This window comes from Agelaius phoeniceus, chromosome 1 (assembly GCF_051311805.1).
Source record: "Agelaius phoeniceus isolate bAgePho1 chromosome 1, bAgePho1.hap1, whole genome shotgun sequence".
Classification (NCBI taxonomy): Eukaryota; Metazoa; Chordata; class Aves; order Passeriformes; family Icteridae; genus Agelaius; species Agelaius phoeniceus.
The window spans coordinates 88,305,706-88,333,484 of record NC_135265.1 but is presented as its reverse complement, the minus strand read 5'-3'; the positions used below and the strand labels follow the sequence as shown (position 1 = coordinate 88,333,484).

Below are 27,779 nucleotides of genomic sequence, written 5' to 3'. Positions count from 1 at the left end.
TTTGAGCAGTAACTGAAGCATGAATTGTTTGTATTAATAGGGAACTAGAGGGTGACAGAGGACAGCAGTAGTGCTTGTTTGATTAAAAAATTGTGCTCTCTTTGCTACCATTTTGTCTGCTCCTCCATTGCCATTCTGAATATTATACTTTTAATGAATTAACTGCTTGGATATGGCCTGTAATCTCCCATAGCAATTATTTTAGCATCTGCCATGACAGACTCAATTTGGCTAACAATTGCTATAGCTCTTTGTAGAATTAGTTCTGGTTCAACTAGTAATTACTCATATGTCTGTGTGGTATAGCCACTTTTCCTGCAAGTCAGTCTCCAGTAATTTTCTTGGGCATGGCCTCAGGATAATGTTGTACTATGCAAAGTTGTCATGTATCAGGCAGTTTATCCACCTGTTTTCTGTGTCTTCTGGCAAACTCTGAACACTTCTTTATGTAAGTAATTTTAAGTATGAGGAAGGGGCAATCAGAGCTGAAGCTGAAATAGCACTAACTTTGCAGCTTTCAGGAGGGGAAGCCTTGTTAAATTTTCTCTGTCATTTGGTGCAGAGGCTGGAATTGCAAGGTTGTCTCCTGATCTTGCAGTTAATAGGTAACCTATACACACCAGATTAGGATGCAGGAGGATATGGGATCACAGCAGACTGCAGTCCTCTCTCACTCCCTGCTTCTGGAGAGCAGTCCTACATTTTTCTGTAGGTTTTCCTCCTCTGGATAGAATTTTTTTTTTCCTCCCAGACTGTTTCAAGTGCTGGTTCCAACATTAAATGATGAAAGAGCAGGTGACTCAGTAACTGAATACATGCTGCAGCATTCTAGCTTACATCCTCTTTAATCCTCAATTACACTCTGAATTGGGACATAGTTGTACATTCCCCTTGGTTACCCTACTGCTTTGCAGATAACCTGTAACAGAGCTGCAGATCTGGACACTGGCTACAGGGAAGTTGGATGGTTGCCTCAGCTGGATCCGTCTGGGCTGCATGTGACAGAGTTCTCACCTGAACAAAGTCAAATGAGAGCAGCTAACAGGAGGGGAATTTCTCTAGCAGGAATAAATTAAATAGGAGAGCCATGAGTTACCTTGATAAGATACAGGAGTCCTCTGAAGAAAAGTCAAACCTTTCTTTATTACAACTCTGTTGTAACAGATCTGAAAGCACACACATTTTCTTCAACACCAAAGTAATATGTACTCTATAACTATATACTGGTCACTATACAGCTGGGCTGTATGCATTTTGGACAAGGCAGAAGAGAACACTGGTTTTTGGAAGAAATACCTGGGAAAAAAAAAAGTGTTATTTATGTATTTGCTTACTTTTTTTTACTCTTTTGTTTTTCTTTTTTTTTTTTTTCTTTTTATACTGCCTGTGTTGAATCAAGAAGAGATACAGTTAGTTTGCAGTCACCACTTCACATGGTGAGGCATGCATTGTTAAGGCATGTAGTAAAAATGTGTTTGTGTCAACACTGGGTTAGTTTGGAATTTGTTAGGGCAGTCATTTTGCTAGGATTTTTAATAGTGCTTCTTTTGGGATCTAGACCCCAAGTGTACAAGGGAAGAAGTGATCACATCCATCCTTTTCAAGGCCAACAAGAGGAATTCATCTTACAATAGAGCTAGAAAAGCCTAACAGATCACTTTCTTCTTTAGTATTATAAAAGGACCTGTCATGGTAGCAAATGCTCCAGAAGGGATTATGAGGAAGCAGCAGAGGAATTTTCCCATCTGTTAGAGAATTCCTGACACTCAGGTATCTGTCTCTGTGTCCAGATGGAACTGTTGAGGGAGAAGTGTTTTGGGAGAATTTTCTGATTAGATATCGAATTTAATTCACGTTTGAGATTACTGAATGTTCTTATGGTTTTCTTAAGGCTCTGATCCCCTGCCTCTACCAACTAGTTTTTTTGTATTTGATTCTTTTAGCCTTGAGAGATCAGGGTTCCAGCTGTCTGCCAAAAACAAAGAAGGAAGTATAGTGAAGGAAGTAAAGTGTTGTGCAAAAAAGGAAAATAAAAAGTGTAGTCAGCAGCTTTCCTATCACCTCTGGTCACACTTTACTCTTGATCAGAGGCACGTCCCACCTTCTGATTTGGGACGTGGAGGTTTCTGTCCTGCAGTGTATCAAGGGAATGGGAATTGCAAAGTCACCTTTTCACTTTTTTATAAACCTCACCCATTTCTCAGTTAGGGGATGGATGCTAGAAAGATAAACTCGTGAACTTTCTTTGCAGAAATGTATTGCCTAATTGCCAGCCTGCTTAATTTATTAAATATAATAAGGAATATGGCTAAGCACAGATCCCCATGAAAAGAATTTGTTTTCTTAGTCAAATCTTTGCCAAACAGAAGCACCAGCTGTACAATTTCCCCAGTGCCTATATATTAATTTCTCCTGAAAACTCTTTGAAGCATGTTTTCTTTCTGGCTAGGACCACCTGGATAATCATATAGCATGGATACCTGAGTACATGTGCACGTAGGTTCACACATACACGTTTGGACTGTATTTAAGATAAAGATCTGCACTTTTTCCTATTTTATTTTCTTCTTCCAACATGTCTGAATGCAAGTCCAGGTATAATTCTGCTATACTGGCTTAAGGAACTCCAGAGTTAAGAATTACACCAAAATAGTTCAGATGCTAAGAATTGCTACAACTTAGGACAAAGCAAAATACCCTCTGTCTTTGGGCAAAGCCTGTTTGCCAAAGTAAATTTTCATCTTGGGATAAATCCAGCAGTAAAAATGTTGGTAAAAATGCCTGAAGTTAAACAAGTTGGGTAAGCAACTGAAGTAAAATTTGTAAGACAGGAATTACCTAGCAACAGGATTTGCTGATAATATACACTTTTCTTCATGTTCACGTGCTGCTCAGGAAAGCTTAGATATGATACGTTTGGTACATGTAAGCACTAATACCTTCTTCATCTCCTGCATGTTAGTCTTCATTTTATGAGGGCTCAAGGCAGGACTGTCACCAACTCTAGATCAAGTCAGCCATGGATTTGTCTATCTGAATTTTGAAAACCTCCAAACACAGGATGGAGATTAGACAGCCTCTTACTCAAAATAGTGATCAAAAGTGTAAATATAAGTTCAGTTGTCAGTCAGGAGCCCTCTTCAGCTGAAGCCCTCGAGTTGGCTGGTCAGTTATTACTGTTCTTGTTGCTGTTGCCATTTGCTGTCATGCACCATGTGGTACATTTATGCACTGCAATATTTATTTCCCTTAAAATATGCTTTTGGGTTACTGCCAGATTTGGCAGGCTTTATATCCCACATGGTTCAGGATTTGTCTGTGGATTTCTTTCTGTTTAGACCAACTGCTGCATCACCCTTTGTTGATCCTTGTTATCCAAATTATCTCATCTTTCATAGGATTGCAAATAGCAATATTCTTCTTATGTGGGAGTAGGTATAAGCACCAGCTGGTGCTTTGTGCATTCATTTATTCTAATTTTCTTTGTAAATCTTCCCATCCAAAACCAAATTACGCCATTACATTCAGACTAATTACATTAGGAGCTGCTCAACACGTAACGTAAAATTAAATGTTATCTCGTAGAGCTTGATGATGCTGCACAACAGAAAAGAGGGGTGGAAAACATTAAATTATATCAAGTTTACGGGGTGCAGATGAATCAGGAGAAGTAATCTCAGGCACTCTTCTGAATGCCTACTGCAGAGTAAGCTTGGCTCATACAGATTGTCAGAATGTGATCAACCTGCTGTGCCTTGTGCCTCTGGGGTGCACTGGGCTTTGAGTCTGGCTGCCTTTCAATTGATGGGAAAATGTCCAACACCTTTTGTGCCCAAAGTGATACTTCTAAAATATAACTTCCATGTATCATCAAGGAAGGAGTGTCTCTCAAAGTAATGCCTGCACTCTTGTGCTTTTGCCTCTCCATTCTCACCTGTACAAACTATATAAACATTTAAATTGTCATCTTTTGCTCTCTGAGCTAACGTCCTGCTGACATACCTCAGTCTGAACCTGAACCATGTTTTACAGAGAACTCTGGCTCAAAATATGACTGTATAAGCAAGGTGCAAAGTGTATTGATGTTTGCCTAATGTGTACACAATTTAATGTGAAACTAGCATCCCAGTATCTGTTTTTATACATATACTTCCAGTGAAGTTCAGGGTAGCTTTTATGTGACCTGATACCTCACCTGCATGATTATGGGCAGCTTGTTTCCCCAAGTTGAAGACTTCAGTTCCCTGGAAAAGTAGATATATCCAAAAGAACTTTCAGGAAGCTGATCAAGAATTATGTGCTTAGTCTCACCTGGCATGAACTTCAGTGAATTCAAGCAGGCTGCTTTTTCTTAAACTCAGAATGGAGTTACCTCTGTGAGGCAGAGTCTGAAATATTGCATTTAAATATCTCCTTTTAAATATATTGTGAATTATTCTAGGTAAACTAAAATAATTATCTCTGTTGGCTTCTTCCTAAAAAATTTGAATTGCTTTTAAAAAACTTCTTTCTCATTCAGTCTTTACTTTAAAAAACTGATTGTAAAGAATCAGTCTCCAACTGAAAAATTTCAACCAACATTTCCAAAAATAAGCAAATATCTAAATACACATCATCCTGGCCTCAGTCCAGGGACAGATTAATGGATCTACTGCTCTAGCTTTTTGTAAGAACCTCACACAGTAATTTCTGCATCAAAGTCATAACTTCAAGCTGAACTCTTGAATAGCCTTTGCATGCCAGTCTGCATTAAAGATTGCAGATAGTACATCTGTGTATGTTCTTTGACTTCATTCTGAGTCTTAAAGACCTCTTTGACCTGCTGCCTGAAGCCAAATGCTGATGAATTGTTTGTAATTGTATTCTTAACCTCCATACTACAGAGAAAGGAGCAGTACTCAGACCTTTCAGATGAGGATAAGCTAATTAAATACCCCACTTGTGGTGCATTTCTTTGGCTTAGTCCTCTGCCCCCTAAACTGTGCCTAGTCTCCTTGGAAAGCACAGAATTCATTATGGCTGTCCTGGTTGCTGTGAGTAGGGGTAGGATTTGTAGCTCAGTTTGACCTTAGATACCAGATGTTGACCTCCTGCATTACCCTGAGCTGTGAGAGAAGAGCAGCTCCTGTATGATCATTATCTATCTGTTGGACCACAGGGGCACTGGACTTTTGTCTAGACTGCACATAATTTTCATTGCAAGGGCAGTGGAGGGCACAGAAAATTTTTCCTTTACAAGAAGCAGAACTCAATTTGTGTGTAAAAAAGCACATAATCTGTAGCAAGGATCTTTTTTATACATCTGCAATCTATAGGGAGGGGGGTATGGGAGATAAAAAGAAGAAAAAAACTTTATGCAGAAAATTTGATACGGGCAGTAGCTTTAAAATGTCCAAGCAATGTTTTGAAGAGCTAACCTGTCTTCTGAGAAAAGGTACCTTATCAAAAGGAAAAAGAACATATTGTTTCTTAACTTCAGATGACCTTTGGAAAAGAAATGTGTGAAATACTAAGAGTACAGGCTTAGGAAAGATTTGAGTGTTTGTCTGTGCTTGCTTAGCTTGTTAGGCTATGTCTTTGATATACAAGAGAATGCATCTATCAAGTATTTTTCCTTTTCCTTCCTTTCTTTCTTGCTTATCCTTCCCAAGTTTTCACTATCATGTTCCCACTCAAAAGGAATTCTGCAGCCAAAATCAGCCTCTGAGGTTTTTTTTTTCCTTTTCCATGAGTCAGCATCTGAAAGCAGGTTAACTTTCATGCAGCTGGCTGTATCCTTGTAATCATGGGGCTTTTATCCTCTATCTCTTGGCATCAGTTTGGGAAGACACAGGGAGAGGTATTGTTCCAGATGACAAATTAGACACAAAGAGAGAGAGAAGTAAAGAGGATAAAGCCTGTTAAAGAGAAGTGCAGGAAGTGTGTTCCCCCAGCAGACTTTGGTAGTTTTAAAATCCTGAACTGCATCCTCCAAGGCAAGAGAAGTTAATTAATGCCATTCAGTTTATGACATGGACAATCATTTTATCCCACATAGCCCAATTGCCACGTTTCAAACAAGCATGGAGGTCTGTCCAGAGCCTCCCAAGCAGGGGACAAGGAAGCCATGGCACACAAATGGGTGGTGCAGGAGCAGTGCAGCCTCAGCCTTGCAATCAGAGCCAAGGTGAGGTGGGACACCCTGAGTCCCTCAGCATGAGCACATGCATTCCACCCCCAAGGAAGGTTAAGGTAAACCAGCATACATCTGTGGTCACTCGAAATGTTCCACAGGGTAATTTTTTTTTGTGAGTAGTTTTGGTTTCAGTCGCCTCCTTGGCTGCTAGTCTGAGAATAAAACAGGTTCCTTGGGTTTGGGGGATCTCTCTGTGGGTCATGTTTGTTTTGCTGTGCAGGCTGGTGGAACAGGCTGAAGCTAGTTCAGAAGAGTGTGCTGGCAGTGGCTCAGGAGGGTGCTGGAGCTCTCAGTGCACAGGCAGTTTCTGATGACCTGCCACTGCATGCTGACATTCGTGGTTGTTATTGTCATTCTCACCAGGAAGCGACAGATTTTTATGTAAGGTGCCAGGTCATTAAGTAACTCTCTCTTGGTTCAGTACCTTCATTTGTATGCAGTAGTGGTTGGATACTGTTACAGGAAAAAGGTTTATGAATTAATGACATTGAAAAAGAGCCTTCTAAAGGAACTGTAATACACTGTACATTTTATTTTTCATTTTAATTCTGAGCCCCACTGATCCTTTAACACTTTCCTCCTATACTTTTCCTCAAGCTGTATACTTTGTACAGGACTACTGTGATTTATATAGCTGTGTCATTTTTATAGGACTACAAACTTGAAATGGTGATATCTGCACCTAATCACTCTATTTAAATAATTGAAATAATTACAGGGCTTCTCTTCAAAAATCATATCTTTCCATATAAGAATTCTGGCTGTAGAAATCAAAGTACAGTAACAGAAGTTATTCTGCTACTTTTTCTGGAATATCAATAAGATTTTTTTTAAGAGTTTCTATGATATTAAAAGCCTACCATTTTTAAAAGACAGATTGGGCACTGGGTTGATCAAGCTGAGCACTTCTTGCATCTAGTTGCTGTTGAGAGAGTAGCAACAGTTTTGAGCAGGTTCAGACTGAGGAAGAGTGTTTGAAGATGGAACAGGAGCTGTCATGGAATTTTTAGCCTGGTGTGGAAAGAGGTAACCTAGCAAGGTTTTAATGAGGGCAAAATTCCAGCTCTGCCGTTTGTAGGAATAGTCTAACATTTCATCTTGTGCTAAGGGCCTCTTTGGGTAGAAGCATTGCCACAGCTCCTTTTCATTCAGGGGTAATTTCAGTTTATATCTTAGCTAACCTGCAGTTTCTCAAAATGTGAAATAAATGGTGCTTGTCTCTTCCCCAGAGGCCTGAGAAATATTAGGGGAAAGGTACTTACTGCCACCAGCCTCTAACAAAACTTATGGTAAAATTTTATCATAATGGGAAAGAAGATTTTCTTTTAAAATGGTATTGATTTTGCAAGATAAATGAGTGGAATACTTTACTGGTGTAGTACAAAACATAAGTTTATCTGAGCAATTACAATGGCTGAAAAAGGAGTAGGTGTGTCTAATATTTACTTGAACTTTTTTTTTTCTACTTGAAAATCTGCAGCATTCAAAGGAAAATAATAAGTTTTTCATCTTTCTATTGGATTAGAGAGTAGGCGCTGTTTGTATCTCAAACATTTTATTTACAGTTGAGTGAAATTTTTCATGTTAAACATTTTTTCAGCATTAATTCAGACTTAGAATTTAAAAATTTTTCATACATATAAGTGAGTTTTATAACTTGCTTTGAAATCATTGCAAACTGCTTTAGTTACAAAATTGCACAATTGCACTACATCTTTTCAAACAAAAATTTGATTGTGACAATTGAGATAACTGCTTCAAAAGCCCCACCTCTTCTTTTTTTTTTTTTTTTTAATTACAAACCACAGTATTCCAAAGGAGATACACAGGCTTTTTAAAATGAAACATAATAAAAGAGCTGAAATTATCACTTCAAATCTTCCTTTGTGTGAAAGTATCTGACTGACTTACATCACAGGTTATAATGTTGTCCTGAGAAATTTGAAGCACCCATGAACTGGAAATAGATTTGTAACCAGCTTTCCTATTCTACACTTTGCTGTTTCTTGAACCCCTTCATAGTATTAGTTCATCACTTGATATCATTTTGAGGAAATGTTATCCAACTCATGTAGTTTATACCACTCTGTTTCCACTCTCATTGAGTTGGTGAAAAGCTTTAAAAATTGTAAGGTATCCTCTTACAAAATTATTGGAAAGTTGTGAGGACCATTCATACAGAGCAAGAATGTCAGCCAATATATTTGAGCTGAAAATAATTACAGTCATTTACACACCTTCAGAATGTGATTTTCTATTGTTTAATTGTCATAACATATTTATCCTGCTTATGTCAGACTTCAATTGGAAATCACTTTGGGTAAATAGAACAAGTAATTTTTTTCAGTAGCCAAAAGATACCTTTGTTTCAGGAAAAGAAGAGCTAGTGTTTTCTTCCAATCTGAAGTCTGACTTGATCAAAACGAACTTGGGAGCTTCCATAATGAGGTTGATTCACATATTTTCACATCAGATATATTGAATTCAAGACTAAAACAGATGATTTGGGCTTTTTTCCCCCCCTTTGCTTATCTTTCCCTTATTTGCCAGCCTAATAGCCTAACAAACTCAGCAAAAGGCCTTCAGATCTGGCTGGCTTGTTCTGCATTAATATCATTGAGAAATCTGTGATAAAAATGACTGACACTGAAATTTGAACAGGGGAAAGGAAATATGTCTGATATTGATATCTTCTGCTATCTATACCAACTTCTTGAAATTAATGGGAAAAAATAGCAGGTAAATAATTGACAAAAGTTGTTTTTTGAGAAGTGGAACTAGTAATCAGGTTTATTATGTATTTATTCCCTTTGTACTTTACTATTTTCCACTGGTCCATCTTATGCTCTGTGACCTCTCCAAAGACTAAGAAATATTTAGGAAAACTGAATATATAACCTGAAGGCTGTGCCATCTCAGTAGGTTCTGTTATAGCTCAATATCAGATTCAGAAGTTATCAAAGAGAGTTAGCAAAGCTTAAAACACACAGGGGCATCAGAGGGATCTGCAATAGTGAAAATTAAACATGCGTGTCTTATTAAGGCTTTAGAAGGCTAATACAATGTAAGTAGACTAGAAAAACGTTTGCCATTTGTGAAATGTACCTAAGTGTATGTGCAGTCCCATCAGCAATCAGTAGGGTTGCTCAAGTTAATAATTCAGAATCTGACTTCAGATCAGATGGCAGAATACCATTTCACAAATTTTTAATCCAGACTTTCAAATGATTTTTTTAATGTTTGGCATATTTATTATGTTTATAGTACATATATAGTGTATTTAATCATAACCTGTTGCTTCAAGTAAAAGCAGTATTTAAGATGTTTCATGTGTCTTCATGCCCCTCAAGCTCATGGTTGAAGTGGTTTCCTCCCAAGGTCATGAGGATCTTTTATTTAGTATTTATGATTTTTTTATTGAAGCCTGAGTTAATTCTACTGATGGTTAAGGAGAAGCTTCTTTCATGTGGACCTCCTCATTGCCATAGCTTTCCTTTGCTGGAGCTCTGCAGATGTGTTTCACACTAATGAGCATCTGAAACACGTCTGAGTTTTGCTTTTTTCTAGCAAGCTGGAAAAAATTTGATCATTTTTCTTGGATCATATCCATTAGTTCATTTCCCTTGAGCTGCTCTTTCAACTGTGGAAGGATAATGTTTAATTTCAAATAAAAATATTTTAAGCAGAACAGGTTTCACAATTCATAAAATAGTTTTTGTTAAACATATGTTTTGTAAAAATATTTCTGACGTGACTGAACTGCTGGTCTGTTATTAAAATGTGATATTTTGGAAACAGTGACATTTCCACATGGTCTTTCACATAGGCTCTGTGTTTGTAACCAGTGGCTGCTTCTATAAATGGTATACCCAGCACAGGGGGGTGACTTCACACATCCTTCTCTGTACACACACACACACTGGCCAGTGAACTATAAATGGAACAAAAGGATGAACTCCAATGGGCACTAGCCACTTTGCAAGATAAGTAAGTGTTGATGAGTTAGAACTTTGGTGATATGCCTGAAGTAGTTTAAATAGAGCCTGTATGACATATGTTTTTCTTGCTATTTTTAGAAGTCCAGCTCCAGTGAGACCTGAAACTACACCAACAACTGTCCCTACAGAAAAGCAGGAGGTTAAAGCTCCCCGTGTGAGGAAGTTAACGAGGCAGTACAGTTTGTGAGTAACATACAGCATTATCTTTGTGGCTTTGCCTACTACAGCTGAAAATGAAAGGGGATGCTAATTATTGCTCTAGCTGTGCCTTCTGAAAGGCATGAGTGCAATTACATGATAATGATCTTATACCGATACCATTCCTTTCATCACTGAGAATCTTCATGCTTTTAATACAAAATGAATTTGCCTTTCCTATGCAGTGGCTAACCCTTTGAATTGCAGGCCATCCACCTTTTCCCAAGATTATGGGTTAGGAATTAAAAACCTTTTTACCATATGAAATGTCAAAGACCTGGTGTGAGCTGGAACAAGCTGCTCTGTTGGCTTCATTACAACCCCATTTTCAAAATGAGGAAAACATTCTTTAGTTGTTGGGGCATCAAGCTGTGCTGTGAGCCATTGCCTCTCAGAGAGTGCACCCTCCCTCTCTGTGATTTGTCACATGAAGAAATTGCTGAGCCTGCTACAGCTACAGCCAGCAAAATCAAATTCTCTTAGTCCTGGAAAGAGGGATCTGTGCCTAGAGGGCTTTGGCATCCCATTTACACATAATTCATTCCACTTGAAAATCTCTAGAGATATGAGGTACTGAGCAGAAGTGAAAGTCAATGTTGATTTGTCCTCCCATGAAAAGACAGACAAGGCCACCAGAAATTAAAGGGAAAAAGGAATAATGTCAGCATAAACTTATAAGTACAAGAATACCAATGCCATTATAAAGGAAAAAAATATGTATGCTTTCTGTGTGGAATGGCAACTGTTAGTCCATCCAGGATTTCAATATTCTAATGAGAGTAAATATATTTTTTGTCTCTTCAAAAGAATTCTAATAAATATCAATATGTTGGGGCTTTTTGTTTCACTGTTAAAAACGTTGTCTTTGTAACGATCTGCATTACCAAAACTGAAAAATTATTTAGGACAAGAAACAGAGGAACTAGTCAAATTGAAGCTAGGAGGAAAATGAGCTATTAGCCAAATTGGTCTTTGTCCAAGAGGCCAAGACTGGCATGTGGAAACACGCAATCACTTTTTGATTGATGATGTTTTGATGAACAGTTTTGAACATGTCTTGCTCCCATGTGGATTTTTAGTTGTCCAGGATAAGGTGTGAGGAACAGCAGATGTACACATCTAACATCTAACCACAGGTGCCACCTATACTGTGGCCATGTGTAAGGCGAAGGACTCTCTAGTGAAAAATATGGGCCCTTATTTTTTTTTCCTTTTGTAAACTCAAATTCTGTTCAATTTAAATTATCTTGTATCTGGAATGCAGATGTGGGAAATGTGAAGAAACAGCAAAGGATTATTGTGAAAGTAATACAGTGAAGGCCATTTCTTAGTCTTGCAGCTAGTGTGCTGATAGCTAGATGGCTGATAAATCAACCCTAACTCTTATTTTTCCACTTCCTTGTATACACCAGAGGAACTTGACTCAGAAAGAATGGGGAGGGTGCCAGTGAATTCCTGCTGAGAGTGGAGAGCAAGGACTGGGAAAATGTCATCTACATGTTTCTGAAAGAGAGATTAACTAGGTCAGCAGCTCAGCTCTGGGCTTGTTACATTAATAAAATGTCTATTCAACAGGTCCAAAAGATTTCACAATTTCTTTCCAGCACAAAACCTGTGTACTGTGCATTCAGTGTACTGAATTCTATCCTTAGCAGAAGGAATAAAAAATGAAGTTTGAAAAAGATAATATTAATCACCAAAATTTTACATCTTAATTAAAAAGCAATGCTAGGTAACCCAGCATAAAGTTGCATAACCTGTATGTCATGTAGTTTTGAAGGTTTTTGTGTTGTCCAGGCATGCTGCCTTCAAGTGGCATTAAATCAAGTGTAGTTCTGTTCTGGAAGTATCTGGCAAGGCAGATACATGCAGTCAAGCTGGCATGGCAGCCTTCTGTGCACTGTGAGTACCTAATTGGTAGTTAAAATTAGTGCTGTTTTATGGGCAGAAGTAATTTTTCTCATTATTTTTCACTGTGCATTAAGCTGTCAATCTGTAGTCTTTTCACACATCATTCCCAGTAATAAGGCTTCCGTAGGCCAAATTATGACTCTGTTTACCTCCATCCAAGTGCAATTAACAACTGGAAGCATCCTAACTCAGGGCTGACTGATCCCAGTGATCTGTAGTCAATAGGGTTCTGCAAAAGTTCTGTGAAAGTAAACGAAGGTATGACATTCTTTATTGGCTTTCATTTGGTAGTGACAGTAGGTAAGATGGAAAGAGTTCAGCTTGATGGCCCAAAGCCCAGGGGAAGCATGCAACCTCATCTTAAATAAAATGTTTTCTCTGTAAATGGAATAAATGGGACAGGAAAAGATACCCTCACAAGAATGTTTTTAAAGAGACCCTTTTTTGGAGTCAATCGAATTCCTTTAAATACCGTTTGAAAATAGAAGCATAGACTAGCTCCATAATGGGTGTCAAACCTAGCATTGTCTGAAGCCAATGAAACAGTCAGATCCATGGATGGATGTCTCCATATCTGTTCTTATCAAGGCTGCCAGCCTCCACAGAAAAGAATAAACATTAAAGTGGACTAATATCTAGTCCTTTCACTCATGCATATATACATAATCCATAGAAACACTACTTGCACCTAATAACCATAAGACTTCCATTTGCAGATGAGAAGTACCCAGCCAATCCATTTTTAAGGAATCTTTAAAGCTTAAAAAAAAATCTAATTTACTTGAAAAGGTAGCTGCTTTTTAGAGGGAAGAGTAAATGGATCTTCACTTCAAAGCATTGCAGGAGACATACAGGTTACCAGTGCCTCCTCTGACACAAATGCAGTCAAAAGTGCGGTGGCATTTTCTAATGAGAAAATCTGTCTGTTTTTATCAATGGCAGTGATGAAGATGACCTTCCTCCAGCACTGGCAGCAGCAGCAGCAGCATCAACACCTGTGTCTTCAGCATCTCCCGGGTCGCAGAAAACGTGCACGCCACAAACATCGGAAGGACAAGCACAGGTTTCGCCCGGTGGCAAGGTAACACACAAAGGGATGAGCTCATGTCACTTGGGAGAGGGTTCAGGAAGGATAGGAGGGAGTTGGGAGTAAAAGGTTTTCCCTAGATGGAATAAAAACTGCACATTACATTTACACAACTTAAATGTGTAAATACATTTACACTTTAAATGTACACAACTACATTTAAAAGCAGTTTTTTTTAATGCAGAGTTGTAGTGATTTGTTTAACTTGTTGTGTAAGGAAGTATTGAGAGCCTGCTCCAAGACCCAGATAAAATCCATAACAGTTTTTCCTCAGCATTAGTGGGCAGTGGATCAAGATTACTCACGTGGATTTTAAAGGTGTGTAATTATGTTTTTTACCTTTCCTGAGAAGCCACACCTGAAAAACATGGTGTGAAATTTAAAATCCATTTGGCAATCTGTGCTTTAAGGAATTAAAAACCCAACAAAAATAACAAACAAAATTATAGAAATGAAATGGTTCTTTTTTCCAATGCTGGGTTTCTTTTTTGCCTTTAGAGTTCCACAGATGCTGGGAGTACATTTGCTTTGGAGCCAGGTGACCTCCTGATGGATTTCACAGAGGCCACACCAATGGTAAATAGTTTTAGTTTGTAACCAGGAAAATGTAGAAGTTTTCAATCATTTGTCTGCAGCTAAAACGTATGGGATACTATGCAGTGTGTTACAGAGTGCACAGGAATAAAGTAAATTTTCTTGATATTCAGTGATCCTGAGCCTCTGTCAAACTCAGCTCAGAATTTCTGAAAGTCAGTCCACACCAACAAGTGTTATGGCTGATCTTCTGAATGCATTTATTGTTGGATAACTACTTATTTCTCTCTCCTATCTTTACATATTGCTCCACTGGTTTCACAAGCTTCTTTTTCCCTTTATCACAGATTCCTAATGTAATCATAATTTTGCTTTTGGGAGTTGTCTGAAAAGTTACTTCTTTTTGCCACAATTTTGTTCAGAGCTTACCTAATAGCCAATCCCAAGACATGTACCTGCACTTTCATGTTTCATTAGCAGAGTTCTCTTCCTCAATTTAGACAAAATTGCCTAAAATGTGTTGATTATTAACTTCTTTTTTTGGAGCTATGTGATTTTTATTTTTGCTTAAAAGCCAGGGAGAGATGCTGGTCTGAAATCTAAATACCTCTTGACTTCAGTGATCTCAACTCTTTCATCGCAGATTCTCAGCAGATTTCTTGCATAATCATAATACAATCCTTAACTTCCTCCAAGTCATCCTGCATTGCAAAAAATTCTAATGCCAGATAGCTCCTCTGCTGTCCAAAGGCATTTTTGCTGTCTTCTAGAAACCAGGGTTAAAGTGTATAAAAAGCATGACAAGGACAACATTACATTTTGGGCATAAATGTTTTTGTATTAAGGTAATTCTGTCCTGGGCATTGCTTTCACTTCATGGTTAGGTCCTAGTTTACAGTATTGGAAATGTGCTGTGGGGTTGTGCCTTTTGCTTCTGAGACAGTATTGTAGTTATCTGCAAATAACTGCTCATGTCTTGTTACCACTGGATGAGAGCTATGGGGATCCACAAGACACAGGCAGACTGAAACCGAAACTACCAGGAGGGAGGTTATAGCAAGATAGGTATTGGTCTCTTCCCAAGCCAGAAGTGAGAGGAAAAGAAGAAACGGCCTTAAATTGCATAATAGTAACAGTTTGTTCACTGAAAGGTTTATAAAGCATTGGCACAGGTTGCCCAGGGAGGTGGTTGAGTTGACGGCCCTGGAGGTATTTAAAAGACTTGTAGATGCTGCCCTGAGGGACATGGTTTAAGGGGGAGACTTGGCAGTGCTGGGTTGTGGTTGGACTTGATGATCTGGAGGGCCTTTTCCAACATAAGTGATTCCATGATTCTGTCTAGGTTAGATTGTCCTTTTCTATATTAGTAGCACATTTGTGGCTAAATTGTAATTCTCTGTTGGAATTTACAAATAGATTTCTTATTCTAAAAACCTACGATGTCTTACTGTGTTAATCAGAATTTAAGAAATGAGTCATGAAGACTTCAGCAACTGACCTGCTCTAGATAACGTTTGGTTGTTTGTTTGTTTTTTTTTTCCATTTTACAGAAGTCAGCAATACACAGTTTTTCCTTTTCCAGATTAACATACAGGCTTTTTGCCCTAAATATTTTACCAAATCATGCTTTCCCCTTCCCTACCCCACCACCCCACTGATATAATTTATCACACTGTATGTTCATGAACTAACCTTCCATTGACTTTCTTGGTTTTAATATTTTGGAGAGCAGGTACTTCCCAGCATCAATCAACCCTTTTTGTTTTGTTTAACATCTATAAAGGTCAGCTTGTTCTCTACAGAGCAGGTATTGTTTACAGACCTTTCTCTGCAGTTTCACTGACTACAGGCTGCTCTCAGCTGAGGTTTGAATGAAAAGTTTACTCTTCAAGGAGAGAGGCTCCAAGCAAAGACAAGCTAAGGGCAAATGTGTAGCTTTGAGACAGTCTGATTATTTAATAGTTCTGTTGTGATAGAATGTGCTGTCTGTTATTTGAGGGTCAAGGTAATGTGCAGCTTAGCATCATGTTACTGTCAAGTCTGTGGTCATATGCTGGTTTTGGATGCTGTGACCTGGCCCTTGGGAATTTGGTTGTTAATTGCTCCCATTTTTTTCACATTCAGTAACAGGTACAGTATCTGAAGGGGTCATTCATGTTGTCTTATTTGGGGTATTTGCCTGAGGTGATAGAGACAGAAGTTCAGATTCTTGTGTAGTCAAGGTTTTTCTGCAGAGGGTTATTCCAACAGCTCTCTTGTCTTTGTTGTCTGGGCTAGAAAGACAAAGACACCTAAATTGGTCATCCAAAATTAGGTTTTGTAATTTGTTTTCGTCATGATGTATGCTGCCAAACTTCCCCAGTTCACTGGAGAGCTGTTCATTTGAAGCAACTTTGGATATCCTCCCTTCTTTTCTGTGACATTACTGGTAGAGAGTGATTAATAGTCACTGAGTGAGGTGCATGATCTTCGTTGTTCAATGTCTAACCATTGATGTTTCCTGATGGCCTTGGGTTTTATCCATGTTTTGCTGCTGTTGCCAGCAAAACAGTGGAAGATACCAAATACAATGGAATATATGCTGCGAATTACACTTAGAAGTGGAGCTCAGGAAAATAAATTAACTTGTAAAAATGTAAGGATTACTGAATGGGGTGAGTTAATAGAAATCACCAAAGCTGCAATGCAGGGATGAGAGCAATCAAATTTGTCTACTCAGTCAGCCTGGAGGAGGTATTGTGATATATACAAGAACCAGCTGAGCTCTAATGGTCACTTAGTCATCAATACTTAGACTGCCAGTAACAGCAGGGCAATTATGAGGCAGACTGATTTCAGGAAATCATTTTGCAGGAAAAATAATGTACATTTACTAATGCAGATTGCCTAGAGGGAAAGGTATCCTTTTGTGCTCTGCAGTCCTAAACCCCTGTGGTTTATGCACACTTCTATTCATTTTTCAATTAGATCCTACAATTAATTGACTACAACATATTACTTGTTGTCCTTAAAACAATTATAGCATGAGTCTTCATCTTTTTTTATCTCTCTATTGTGACTTTTAACACCATGTCCTTTTAGCTTGTATGTGAACAAGATTCAATCCCTCCTGCTTTTGTGTTTTGGAAAAAGCAAATGGATTTTAAAAAATGCAGCATCATATATAAAGAATTATTTTAACACATTAGGAGCATCCTTAATGAGGTACATGAATAAGCTTTGTCATTGTAGTGGGCTCTTTGTCCTCCTGCACTCCCTCCTTGTGTTTCTAGCTTTTCTGGAACTGGAAATCACAGAGCTTTAAGCTATTCTGTTGTGGCTTATAACTGGTGCAATTTCTGACGTGTATGAATGCAGAGCTTTTCTTGTTTAGTTACAGAAAGCTCAGTCTTAAGGCACTGAATGAATGTAACAGCTGCTGCACCACATTGACAGTACCTTCTCAACCAAGAGAGAAATCAGTGTGCACAAACTTCAGTTTGACCTAATGGAGTGGGACAAAAGAAATAAGGGTTCTACATACAACATGGAGGTATTCCTAAACTTAGGCTAAGGTTTGTAATGCAAGGTGGATGGGCTAGGACTAAGTCATGATCACATCTAAAGAGGTATCAGAGAGCAGTAATTTACAGCTGGCTATGTACTTTCAAATTATAGGTTATCTCATGCTGTATCAAGTGAACAATTTTCTAGAGCTTCACCTGCCATCTATTGGTGAAAAATGGAAAGTAGAAAATTATTTGCCTATTTAAAGCTTGAGATATAACGTTTAAAAGGTATAAATTACCAGTATGATAGTTTATGCTTTCAGTGTAATACAAGATATTTTTTATTTAGGATGAGTTGGAAACAAGTATGTCTATTTTAGTGATGGCATTGCTAGGGTATGCAGTCCTGCTCATTCAAAGGGATCTCACTTAGTCTGAAAGTATACAGAATTTAATGCATTATATTCTACTATTCTGGAAATAGAGTGAAGGTAACCAGGTCAAAAGTGAGTCAGCTCATGGGGAAAATGGGAGAAGTTTTTGTATCTTGATGGAGGTGATAAAACATCCCTGCAAACTCTCAGTAGATAGTGAGCAAGAGGTAGTGAATAGAGCAAAATAAGTAATGTATCTTTCCATTCTACTTCCCTTTAATGTTTGTTTTATTAATAAAAAGAGTTAATTTAATTTTTACTTGCTAAATTTTCATGAAAACTTTGCAAGGTTGCAATAAGCCAAATAACAGAGTGGGAAGTGAGTTCAGTAATTCCTGCCTTCATTTTGAAAACTTTTCACTTTCTGTGCAGACCAGTTTTTCAGTGGAAGACAGGCAACTGTATCAAACTCTAATACTTCCATAACCAGTCCTTTTGGCATTGAATTCTAAACGAGAGTGAGTATAATGTAATTCAAGACTGATATTTGATATGAACATTAGCATGTATCTACTATCTAACTGACTGAAAGTATAGATCAAGTATCTCTGCATGCCCCCAAGACCTTTGAAACAGCTCAGTCAGAGACAAATTTATAAATGCTTTACTGACAGTGAACCACATACTGAAGAAAAAATAGGACTCTTGAAGACTGGGTGATATATTTCAGAATTAGAACCTTTCTACTTTTACATCTTCATCACAAAAACAACAACAAAAAGTTTCTTAGTATAAGATTAATTGGATGCAATAAGTATGCAATGGATTGAAAGGGGAATATTAAAAATGCTATTTCCCAAGCCAGCTTCTCAATTAACAGCATTTGCACACTCAAATTTACATGCAATGGTCAATTATGAGCAAAAGAATTTGCAAAAAACCCAGTTTGTCTGTTAAACATAGACATAAAAAGTAAAAGCAGCAAGCAGGATGTCAAATGCACATTTATACCCAGTTTCAAGTTCATGCCCTTTAACTCCATATTAAACTAAGATAAAGCAAAGAACAGAAATTGCTAAAGCGAACAACATCAATACAAAAAACTTACAGCAACAGACAATAAATCTAGTTCCATGTGAACTCAAGGAATACTCTAAATTTACTCATATTGCAAAGGACCATTCTTTTCTGCTTCAAGAAAAGGGCACCAGCTAGATGAGCACACATTGCAAAGAGGTGCACTGTAAGGCTCACTCAAACTGAGCACCACACATTTGACTGGGGATTTGCAGGAAGTGCTCAGGACCCATCCAGCATAAGGCTCCTGGGAGCACACAGCTTGAAGCAAGCAGATGCAGGTTACCTGAGCATCATTTAGATTATATAAGGCATGTCAGTAACTAGGGGTGGGACTTAGAACATTTTAGAACAATCATAGTCTTTGGACAACCAGATAAATGGGTGAATACATAAAGAATTATAAATAGGACTTGTGACTAATATGTAGCTCTGCAAAGTACAGGGCTTTATTGGTGGATGCCAGTTTCATAAGCAGTCTGTTGAATTACTAACATGCAAGATAATGGAGTGTCAGGCTCAGAGACAGCCCCTTGAATCTTAGTTTAAAATTCACTAAATTACCTAAAACTCTTTGACTGCTATTTAGAGATTTGCTATTTACAGATTTTCTCCCATTCATCCATTATAGAAATAGTCAGTGAAGAAAGAAGAGAGAATTCTAAAAGATGAACTCTAAGCTTCTACATTTACTTTTTATTTTTCCTCTTTTAAGTGATTTAAATTCATTGGCCCAATATATTTTTCCCCATTATCTGTATACTGAGAAGGACAACCTGGTGCACTCTCTAGATATATGACAGATGATTCAACACTTTTCTATTTCTTCAACTAATTGAAAGTGAATTCTCAAAAAAAAAAAAACAAAACAAAACCCACAAAGTGAAATCCATTGCTGACTTTGTACCTGTGGACCCCATGATAAATAGGGAATGATGTGTATATGAGCAAGAAAAGCTTCCAAAAATAGGGAACGGTGTTAAACAGAAAAAAAGTTGAGGCAGGTATCATAGAATTCAGTTCTTTTAAATAATCAATGGTCCACTGGCTAACATTTTATAAAACTTGAGGTGAAGGTAAAGTGCAATGTCAGAAGATAGTTTGGATCAAGAGGGCAGAATCTTTTCCCTGGAGAGGTGATAAATTCTGCCACGTACAATTATTTTTTGTTGCCCTATATGATTTTTCATCTGCTGTCCTAACTATTCTCTGGCATTCCTTGCACCTGCTTTGTGGTCATAGAAGTTATAAAATGTGCAAATGCCTATCACTAAGTCTGGTTTCTGCCAGATCGTGCAAGCAGAGCTGGTCCTGGAACTTAAGGCTTTGGCTGGACTCCATAGCAGGCCTGAGCAGATGGGATCTCATTTGAGAAGATATTTACACCAGAAGACTGGAGGATCCTGTAGAACCTGTGTGCCTGCAGAGATAGAAAATGCTCTGTAGCTAATGACTGTGAGATTGTTGCACAGTGGTGGGATGTTTGCTGTGCCTGTACGTGGTGGTTCAGTGGCCATTTCTAGATTTGCCTGTGAAGCTGGAGGACTGAGGTTGTGGTGCCACAGCTGCACATGTAGGTGGGTGCTGGATGTTTTAATCTGCTCCAGCTTCCTTAGTGGGGCTGAACACTAACTCTACAAACAAAATTACTTAGCTTTAGGTCAAATAATCTATGAAACCCTGGGGTTTCACAGGTGGCTCTCCTGAGGACTATAGGACTGATAAAGTACATTTGCAGCAGTGTAGTTTCTGGAGTAGTACTCCAAAAGGAAGTACTACTGAAATAATTTTAAAGTTTGACCAATTTACAGGAGGGGTTATAGGATGTGCTTGACTGCAGTAATGGTGACCTGAGGCCAACTGAAGGCAAGGTCCCAGGGAGTCTGCTCCCTGATGATGGAGAGCATCTGCCAAACACCACAGGCAGGGCAGTCCAAGACTGTCTGTGTGCTTCACTTTTTGTGCAATTAGTGCACTAATCATTTTTAGTCCAGAGCTTTTCTCAGTACCTCTGAAGTGATATAGATTGCCACCACTTCAGCAGTGTTTAGGAAGGTCAGAAAACTTGAGGGTCATGAACATTATTGAAGCTTAAAAAAAAAAAAAGAAAAAAAGAAAAGCAAAGCAAAGCAAAGCAAAGCAAAGCAAAGCAAAGCAAAGCAAAGAAAAGAAAAGAAAAGAAAAGAAAAGAAAAGAAAAGAAAAGAAAAGAAAAGAAAAGAAAGAAGAAAACTACCTGAAATCCCTTTCTCCGGCCTCCTCAGGAAAAAATAAAGGATCATTCCATGCCAGTAGCAGCTTTCTCTTTTGCTTGAAATCAACATCAGAGTAAATGAAAGGAATCAAGTAAATGCAAGCAAACAGATTTTAAACCAGCTGGCATCTACCTCCTACAGCAAGCAGAGAAGGCAAATCTTTAGCAAAGCTTTTATAACCCGTGAATTGTTGTAAATCAGGTCTGATGTGTTCAATCATACATCTTTTTTATTTAAGATTATTGCCTTACTTTTCAAGCAAATATGTTCCATGTTCTGAGCATCAGTAAGCAAGTGTAACATCTGCCAAAGAAGAATAAAAGTGAACAATAGGCCATGCTTTCCAGACACAGAGTATAAAGCACCATCTTTTTGTACTGCCTGAGCCTCCTCTTCCACTCAACAATAATCAATGTGATACAGGAATGCTCAGCTTCTGTGCAAAGACTGAAACCAGGTATATCTTTTTACATTTGCTCTTGATGAGACAAGTACAGTGATGAAGCTATTATGTCACAAAGACTTTTGATAAAGGCATATTGATCACCTTTTTTTGACCTGAGAAGTACATTATTCCTTTTGTCTCAGCAGCTGCGAAGTTCCTAATTTCTCTTCCTCGCTGTGATTAGTGACAATTGCATTTAAACTTCAGTGAGTAACTATTGTGTGTTTGTTTTCTTTCCAACCATCTAATGAATTGATATATGTGTAATTCTAATTCACATTTTTCCAGTGTGATAACAAGTGTGATACTAACAGCTTGGCTGTTCTGTGAAATTTCAGTTGAATGTCTCCAGGCTTCAGCAGAAAATAGGAACATCTGCTTTCAGAAGCTTTTTGACTGGCTGAGTGACTCAACTTGTAAAACCAGCAAAAAGATCAAGTAAACTTTCTTTTTATTTGCTACACAATTGAATAATCAGAACTGATAGGAATTTTTTTCTTCTTTGAAAAGTAAAATCTGATTGTCTACATTTTCCTTTCAAAAGCCTGTATTGGAAAATATCCTTAACTGAATGTCAGAAAGTAGTAAGAAGGGTAGATAAAAAGATCAGACCAATTTGAAATTAAATAGTGGTTCATTTTCAAGTGATGTTGGATTATTAATTTCAATGAACTCACATTTCCAACCAAAATGTCATTTCTGAATTAGGCACTAAAAACTGCACTGAGAAAGTGCTGATTGAAGTCTTTAAAATATATATTTTTTAAATGTAGAGAAAATTTAATCAGCACCATTTCTTTTGTAACACATTCAGGGCAATACACATTCAATAAATAGGCATTTTCTGATGAGAATTTCTAAGCAGTAGCAGTCCTTTTTGATGAACCACAATTGGTACCTGAGGGACCAGAGATTTTCTCTTCTGGCCTATTCTGCTTTTTGCTCTTATTCAGTGGGTAAATTCTCTACTGATGCATAATATATATTTAATTTTCTGTAGTCTGTCTACTAGCAAGCAAAACTAAAACAGAAATACAATCACTGACTTATGAGATTTACATCCAGAGAGATTTTTTGCTAGGACTTTATACAAAGTTTTTAAGCTTAGTTATAAATCTTATAACTCAGAGGCATAGCAATAGAAGAATAACCAGTAAGTCAAACTGATAAAATTGAAGTTTTCATAAACCTCAGCACATCTATGGTAATTCCACAGTTCTGTGCCTTGTCCCAGACATTGTATGTCATGGAAGAAAATTGTGATTTAATTGTGGGAGAAAGAAAACTGGAGTTCCCTAATTCTAACTTATTAGCTATCATGGTAACTGGATTGCAAACCAATGACCTTAGTAGGAAGGGTTCCCTTCTGTTCATATCCCTTTTATGACTCTTTGAAAACAAAAAAAAGCTAAACTGTTTTGAGCTGAGGAAGAAAAATTCTACAGTTAGATATTCTGTACAACCATTTTAAGCCTGATTAATAGAAAGCAGTTCTTGCATGCTTCTCAGAATTATTCATTGGAACTTGTCCACAAAACAATCACTATGGAAGAACTATGGATATATGGTTTGCTTTATGGTATGACATTCCTCTCATTTTCAGCAAACCAAGACCAAATGCTCGTACTTTCTAGGAGATGCAGCTGGTGAGGTCAGGAAAGTAAACCTCTATAAAACTAATTTAGCAAGTTAATGTCATTTATTGGTCCTTTGTCAAAAGGTTGACTAGAATCTTTCAAGTGTTCCAGTGCTGCGGAATGTTATTTGCCCTCTTCTGGCAAAGTACCAGATATTGCCAGGATGGATTGTGATGAAGGAGCTGGCCCTGCCATCTGGCATACACACCCAGCCATGTGCACATGCTCTGCTGAGAGCCCTGTTGGCAGTGCTGGAGATGGGAAGTCATGTGCCAAGCACAGTGGACTTCCAACCACCTGAATTTGTGCACAATTTGGCACTCATTTCATGCTGCAGCCAAGTTGAGCAAACTGTCAAAATTTATAACCATGAAGCTCAAGTGCTCACATACAGATAGAATCCATGTGTTTGCATCAGTGTCTCAGCTGCCCAGACTTCAGACAAAGCTTGTTCTCTTCAAAATATCTGTGGTCAGGAGAGCCCATGTTTGGGTGTGCCTCTAAAGCAATTTTGGCCTTCTCCTGTCTTGCTGCTACTGGTTTGGAGAAAGGGTTGAAGAAACTGTGCTTTCTCTTTTCTTCCTCACCATGAGCAGGGTGGTGAGGCAGTATGGTTAAAGGCTTTTCTGTACATCTGTAGTGTGGCTCAAGTTGGGCATCAGGAACAGTTAGTTCCCAAGCTCATAGAAAGCACAGTCAAAAAGCTCCAGGCATAGGATTGCAAAAGAAACCCCAAAACCAAACCAAAAAACAAAACCCAACAAAAATCAGAATGATGCCTTGCTTTTATCCCCCTGCCAAGAAAAGAGAGTATCCTGGGCCTTAGCCTGCAGATATCCCAGGGCTCTTTGGAAGAAATTTAAAAGTAAACACTGTAAGCCCCCTCATAATTTCCAAGTTATGAAGTTGACTGGACCAGTTTTTGCTCCTCTTACATTTTAGAAGACTTCAGGGTTTTTCTGAACTGAAAGAGTAAACTGTAATCTTCCCAGGGACCACAACATCAGCAGAGATTGCCAGACAACAGTGTTTTCACCTCCTCCATCTCCACATGGTGCTGGGAAGAGGTCTTTGAGCCAGTGGTGTTGGAAACATGCCTCACAGAAAATCTTCAGCCCCAGTTTGGGGGCTGTGAGCTCCTGTTGGGATGGACGGGAAGTTGGTGACTGGGGACCAGGATCTGCCTGTGACATTTTATTCATCGTGTATTTCTTCCCTTGAAGAGGTGCCACAAGCAGATCTCTGGGGAGAGGACTGTCATTGTTTGGCCTCTCTCTCATTTCTATTTTACTTTTCCTGCTCCCTGCAACATTATAATGCTCTTCAGTTGCCTTCACAAAGATGTCTTTAATAATGGATCCTCTCAAGCCTTAGCTCAATAAAGAAAATATGGGGAAGCAGAGATCTGCTCAAATGAGAACGGCCTTCTGGCACTGAAACTGCTGTCATTCCTGGGCCAAGCAGAAGAGTTCTATACTTGTGCTCTTGGTCCAAAGGAGATATTTCTTTTGTAATTTAGGATGGGCAAGAGCGAGTTATGTGCTAATAGTCCTAATTGATTTGGATTATCCCTTGGCTGGGACTAATCTCTTTAGCCTGGGACATATCTGAGTGCAGTGTCTCAGACTGGGAGACTGGCTTTTCGGGTAATATCCCTCAGACACAGAGGCATCTGATGTGTTTCACAGCACTGAACTGGCATAGTGTTACAATGCAGGTGTTTGAATCTGTATATGCCTAATGAGCTCTTGTGTTTGAACACAACTAGATTTTACTTGCAGTCAAGACAGAATCTTTGTGTTTATTTAATGCTTGATGGCTGGCAATATGAATGATTCATAGTCAAGGGAATGAGGTTATGAATAAATAGGTTTTTATTTATAACATTTATCACAAAACATTTACTAGATATGGGATTGAATTTGTTCATGCATGAATCTTAAACTAAGCAACACATTGCTTCTTACAGACTTTTAGCTTCTACTCCAGCTGGAGTTGATAGGATCAAATAGTTTTGTATTCACTACATTTAAAGAAGCAGTGCTCTGCTTCCTTGATGCATGTTGGAAAAGGTGACATATTATGATGGGAAATTATTATTGTCTTATAGAAGCTTAATTCAGAGTAGATGTTTAGAGTAGTGAGGCAGTTGCAGCATAGCACAGCAGTCAGCACTCTTGTGTGTACTTGAGATCATAACTTGTGAGAGTTCACCAAAATTTGTAAGCACGTGCACAGATTAAGGCTGTGGTTGTCCCTTGGACTGGTCACATGCTGAAGTTGAAAATACACTCAAGTGTTCTTCTTTATAGATTTATAAATAGTGCACCAGTTTGTAATTTTAACACTTTTTCTGCAGCTCCACTGACTTTTATCTACCTGTGCTATTCTTTTCCTTTATAATAATGAACTTTATAAACTCCTGGGGATTTTATCAGAGCTCAATAGCCCAGAAAAATAGGACAGAAAATTGGTGCAAAGTATTTCTTACTATCCTGACATTCAAGGAGACTGTGATGAGTTGAGTTTCTAGATGCTTAAGGACTTTCAGCCAGATTTTTCTCTTACACAAGTAGAGATTGATTACACTAGAGAGACAAACTATTTGTTTCTGTTGGACTAAGGTCAAGCAGTACACTGTTTGTGCCAATGTGTCATAACTTTTCAAGACAGGAATGTGACCCTGAGGGTTCTAAAAAAGGGCAGGTGTGTTACATGGTTATTAATCAGCCTTTGTGGGAATGTTCCTGGGTTCGAAGTCTCCGTGTTAATAAGTCTTGGTGAACTAACAGTTATTGGGTGATGAGCAATCAGTATCTATACTTAGAAATAATCAGGTGAGGTAAGGGGTGAATTTTTCCATCTGGTACAAAATACAGTCTGCTTGCTGGCAGTGAAATTGGGAAGTATATGTCTTACCTGGGGCACTCTCAATTGGCAGGAATCACAACACTCATTTCCTCCTCTTAATGTTATCCATCTTTAGTGACTTTCTTCTGTGAAAACAGCCTCCATCTGCCAAGATTCCACTTGATTTTGTTAGCTGTGCACGTGATGTAGGCACCAACCACTGGATCACCGTTGATTTCATTGGTAAAAGCCAAGGGACAAGAAAGGTAACTTTGCATTAGCTGTCCCAGAAATGCAACTAATGCAGCAACTGTTGGAGAGCAACCATATACAGTGGGTACCTACTGCTTTCTGTTTGTTTCGTTTCTGTGTTTTAAACAAAGACCAAGCAAATCTTTAGTCTGCATTTTAGCCAACACACCAAGACTGTGACATCATTTTACCTTGCCACATTTTCCTCAGGGGATGGTGACTGGGCTGACAGCCCATTCTGTGGTTATGTTCTGCTTAAGCTTGCTCGCCTTCACAGCACCAGTGAAAGAGTACTGAAAATCCCGAAGACTGTGAGAGCATGGACACCGTCTTGTTTTGTCACATCTGAATTGCTCTTATTCTGTATTCTTTTGAAAAATGTCTTCTCAAAAATATTCACAAGGCAAAGTTATGTCTTAAAAATGATCCAGGATATGCATTTTCTTCCAATGTGCTGTAAAGATGCTGGACTGATTTAATAAGACTATTACCGTCATCCCTCATGCTCTCCCAATACCTCTGAAGTCCCTTTACTAGCAACCCATAATTACAGTCCTTAGAGTGAAAATCTAGGGTACTTGATCCCTAAAGGTAGCATAAAAAAGATACTATCACCAACAAAATTTGTAGGGCTGTCTTTGTAAATTGTTACAGAAGCTGACGTGAAGATTCAGGCTCATATCCAGGGCATCTTAACTGCTGTGATTTAGGTAGACCTGCTTGCAAATAGTGTATAGTTTATACTGCAGCCACAAACTATTATGCAAGAAGTATCTGTGAAAAGCTAGAACTGCAGCAAATCCAAGCTTTAGCAGAAACAGAACCTTCTACATCTTCTACTGTCATGAACTCCCTTGACATCCGTTTGGGAGGCTGAAGTCACTGGAGCACAATCAAGGAGCTACATAGCCACCTCCTGACAATGCCTCTGTGTTAGGAAGGATTGCAGTGTCCCTCTAAGAGGGAGGAAAATACCTGATGGAGAGGAAAGTACAAGCAGCTGGTGAGACATCAAGAAGGTGGTGTATGCTGCCAGGTCATGTTCCAGGGCAGGTGGACTCAGCCTGCAGCAAGGGCCAAAGAAGGGCTGGTGTACATCAGTGAGCAGAGGAATGGCAAGCTCACCATTTGAGGGGCCCCAAGAGAACTTGTCTCATCATAGATACTGTGGAATGAACATGGACCTTTCAAAGTGGAGCTTTTTCAGTTCACCAGAAAGAATTGAGTGGTACCTGTGGGAATTGGGACTCTGTACTGCAGTACAGTGGTCCTGTGGAAACTCACACCAAATCAGATGATTCAAAGATTTGGATGCACTTATGTGGTTCTTGGGAATCAAAGAATATTCTTGGAAGTATTTCCTTGATCTCCAGACTCCCCTAGTTTTTGCAAGATGAGTAAGGGAGACCCAAATACCAGATGGAGCTATGAGGGAGATTTTCCAGTGTTGTCTCCTCAGAGAGACTGACAGGGTGGGGAGGTTCTGAACATGTAGCTTC

General features: G+C 38.5%; 1 protein-coding gene across 6 annotated transcripts in view; it reads left to right on the top strand.

Annotated features, from left to right (window-relative positions):
* EPB41L4B (erythrocyte membrane protein band 4.1 like 4B) overlaps nucleotides 1-27,779 on the top strand; it is a 194,022-nt gene that overhangs the window by 150,142 nt on the left and 16,101 nt on the right. For all 6 annotated transcript variants that reach the window (XM_077182841.1, XM_077182826.1, XM_077182821.1 and 3 more), the window contains 3 exons: nucleotides 10,252-10,356; nucleotides 13,225-13,363; nucleotides 13,868-13,945. In XM_077182841.1, the coding sequence (XP_077038956.1) occupies nucleotides 10,252-10,356; nucleotides 13,225-13,363; nucleotides 13,868-13,945 (322 nt within the window). The remainder of the gene's footprint in view (nucleotides 1-10,251; nucleotides 10,357-13,224; nucleotides 13,364-13,867; nucleotides 13,946-27,779) is intronic.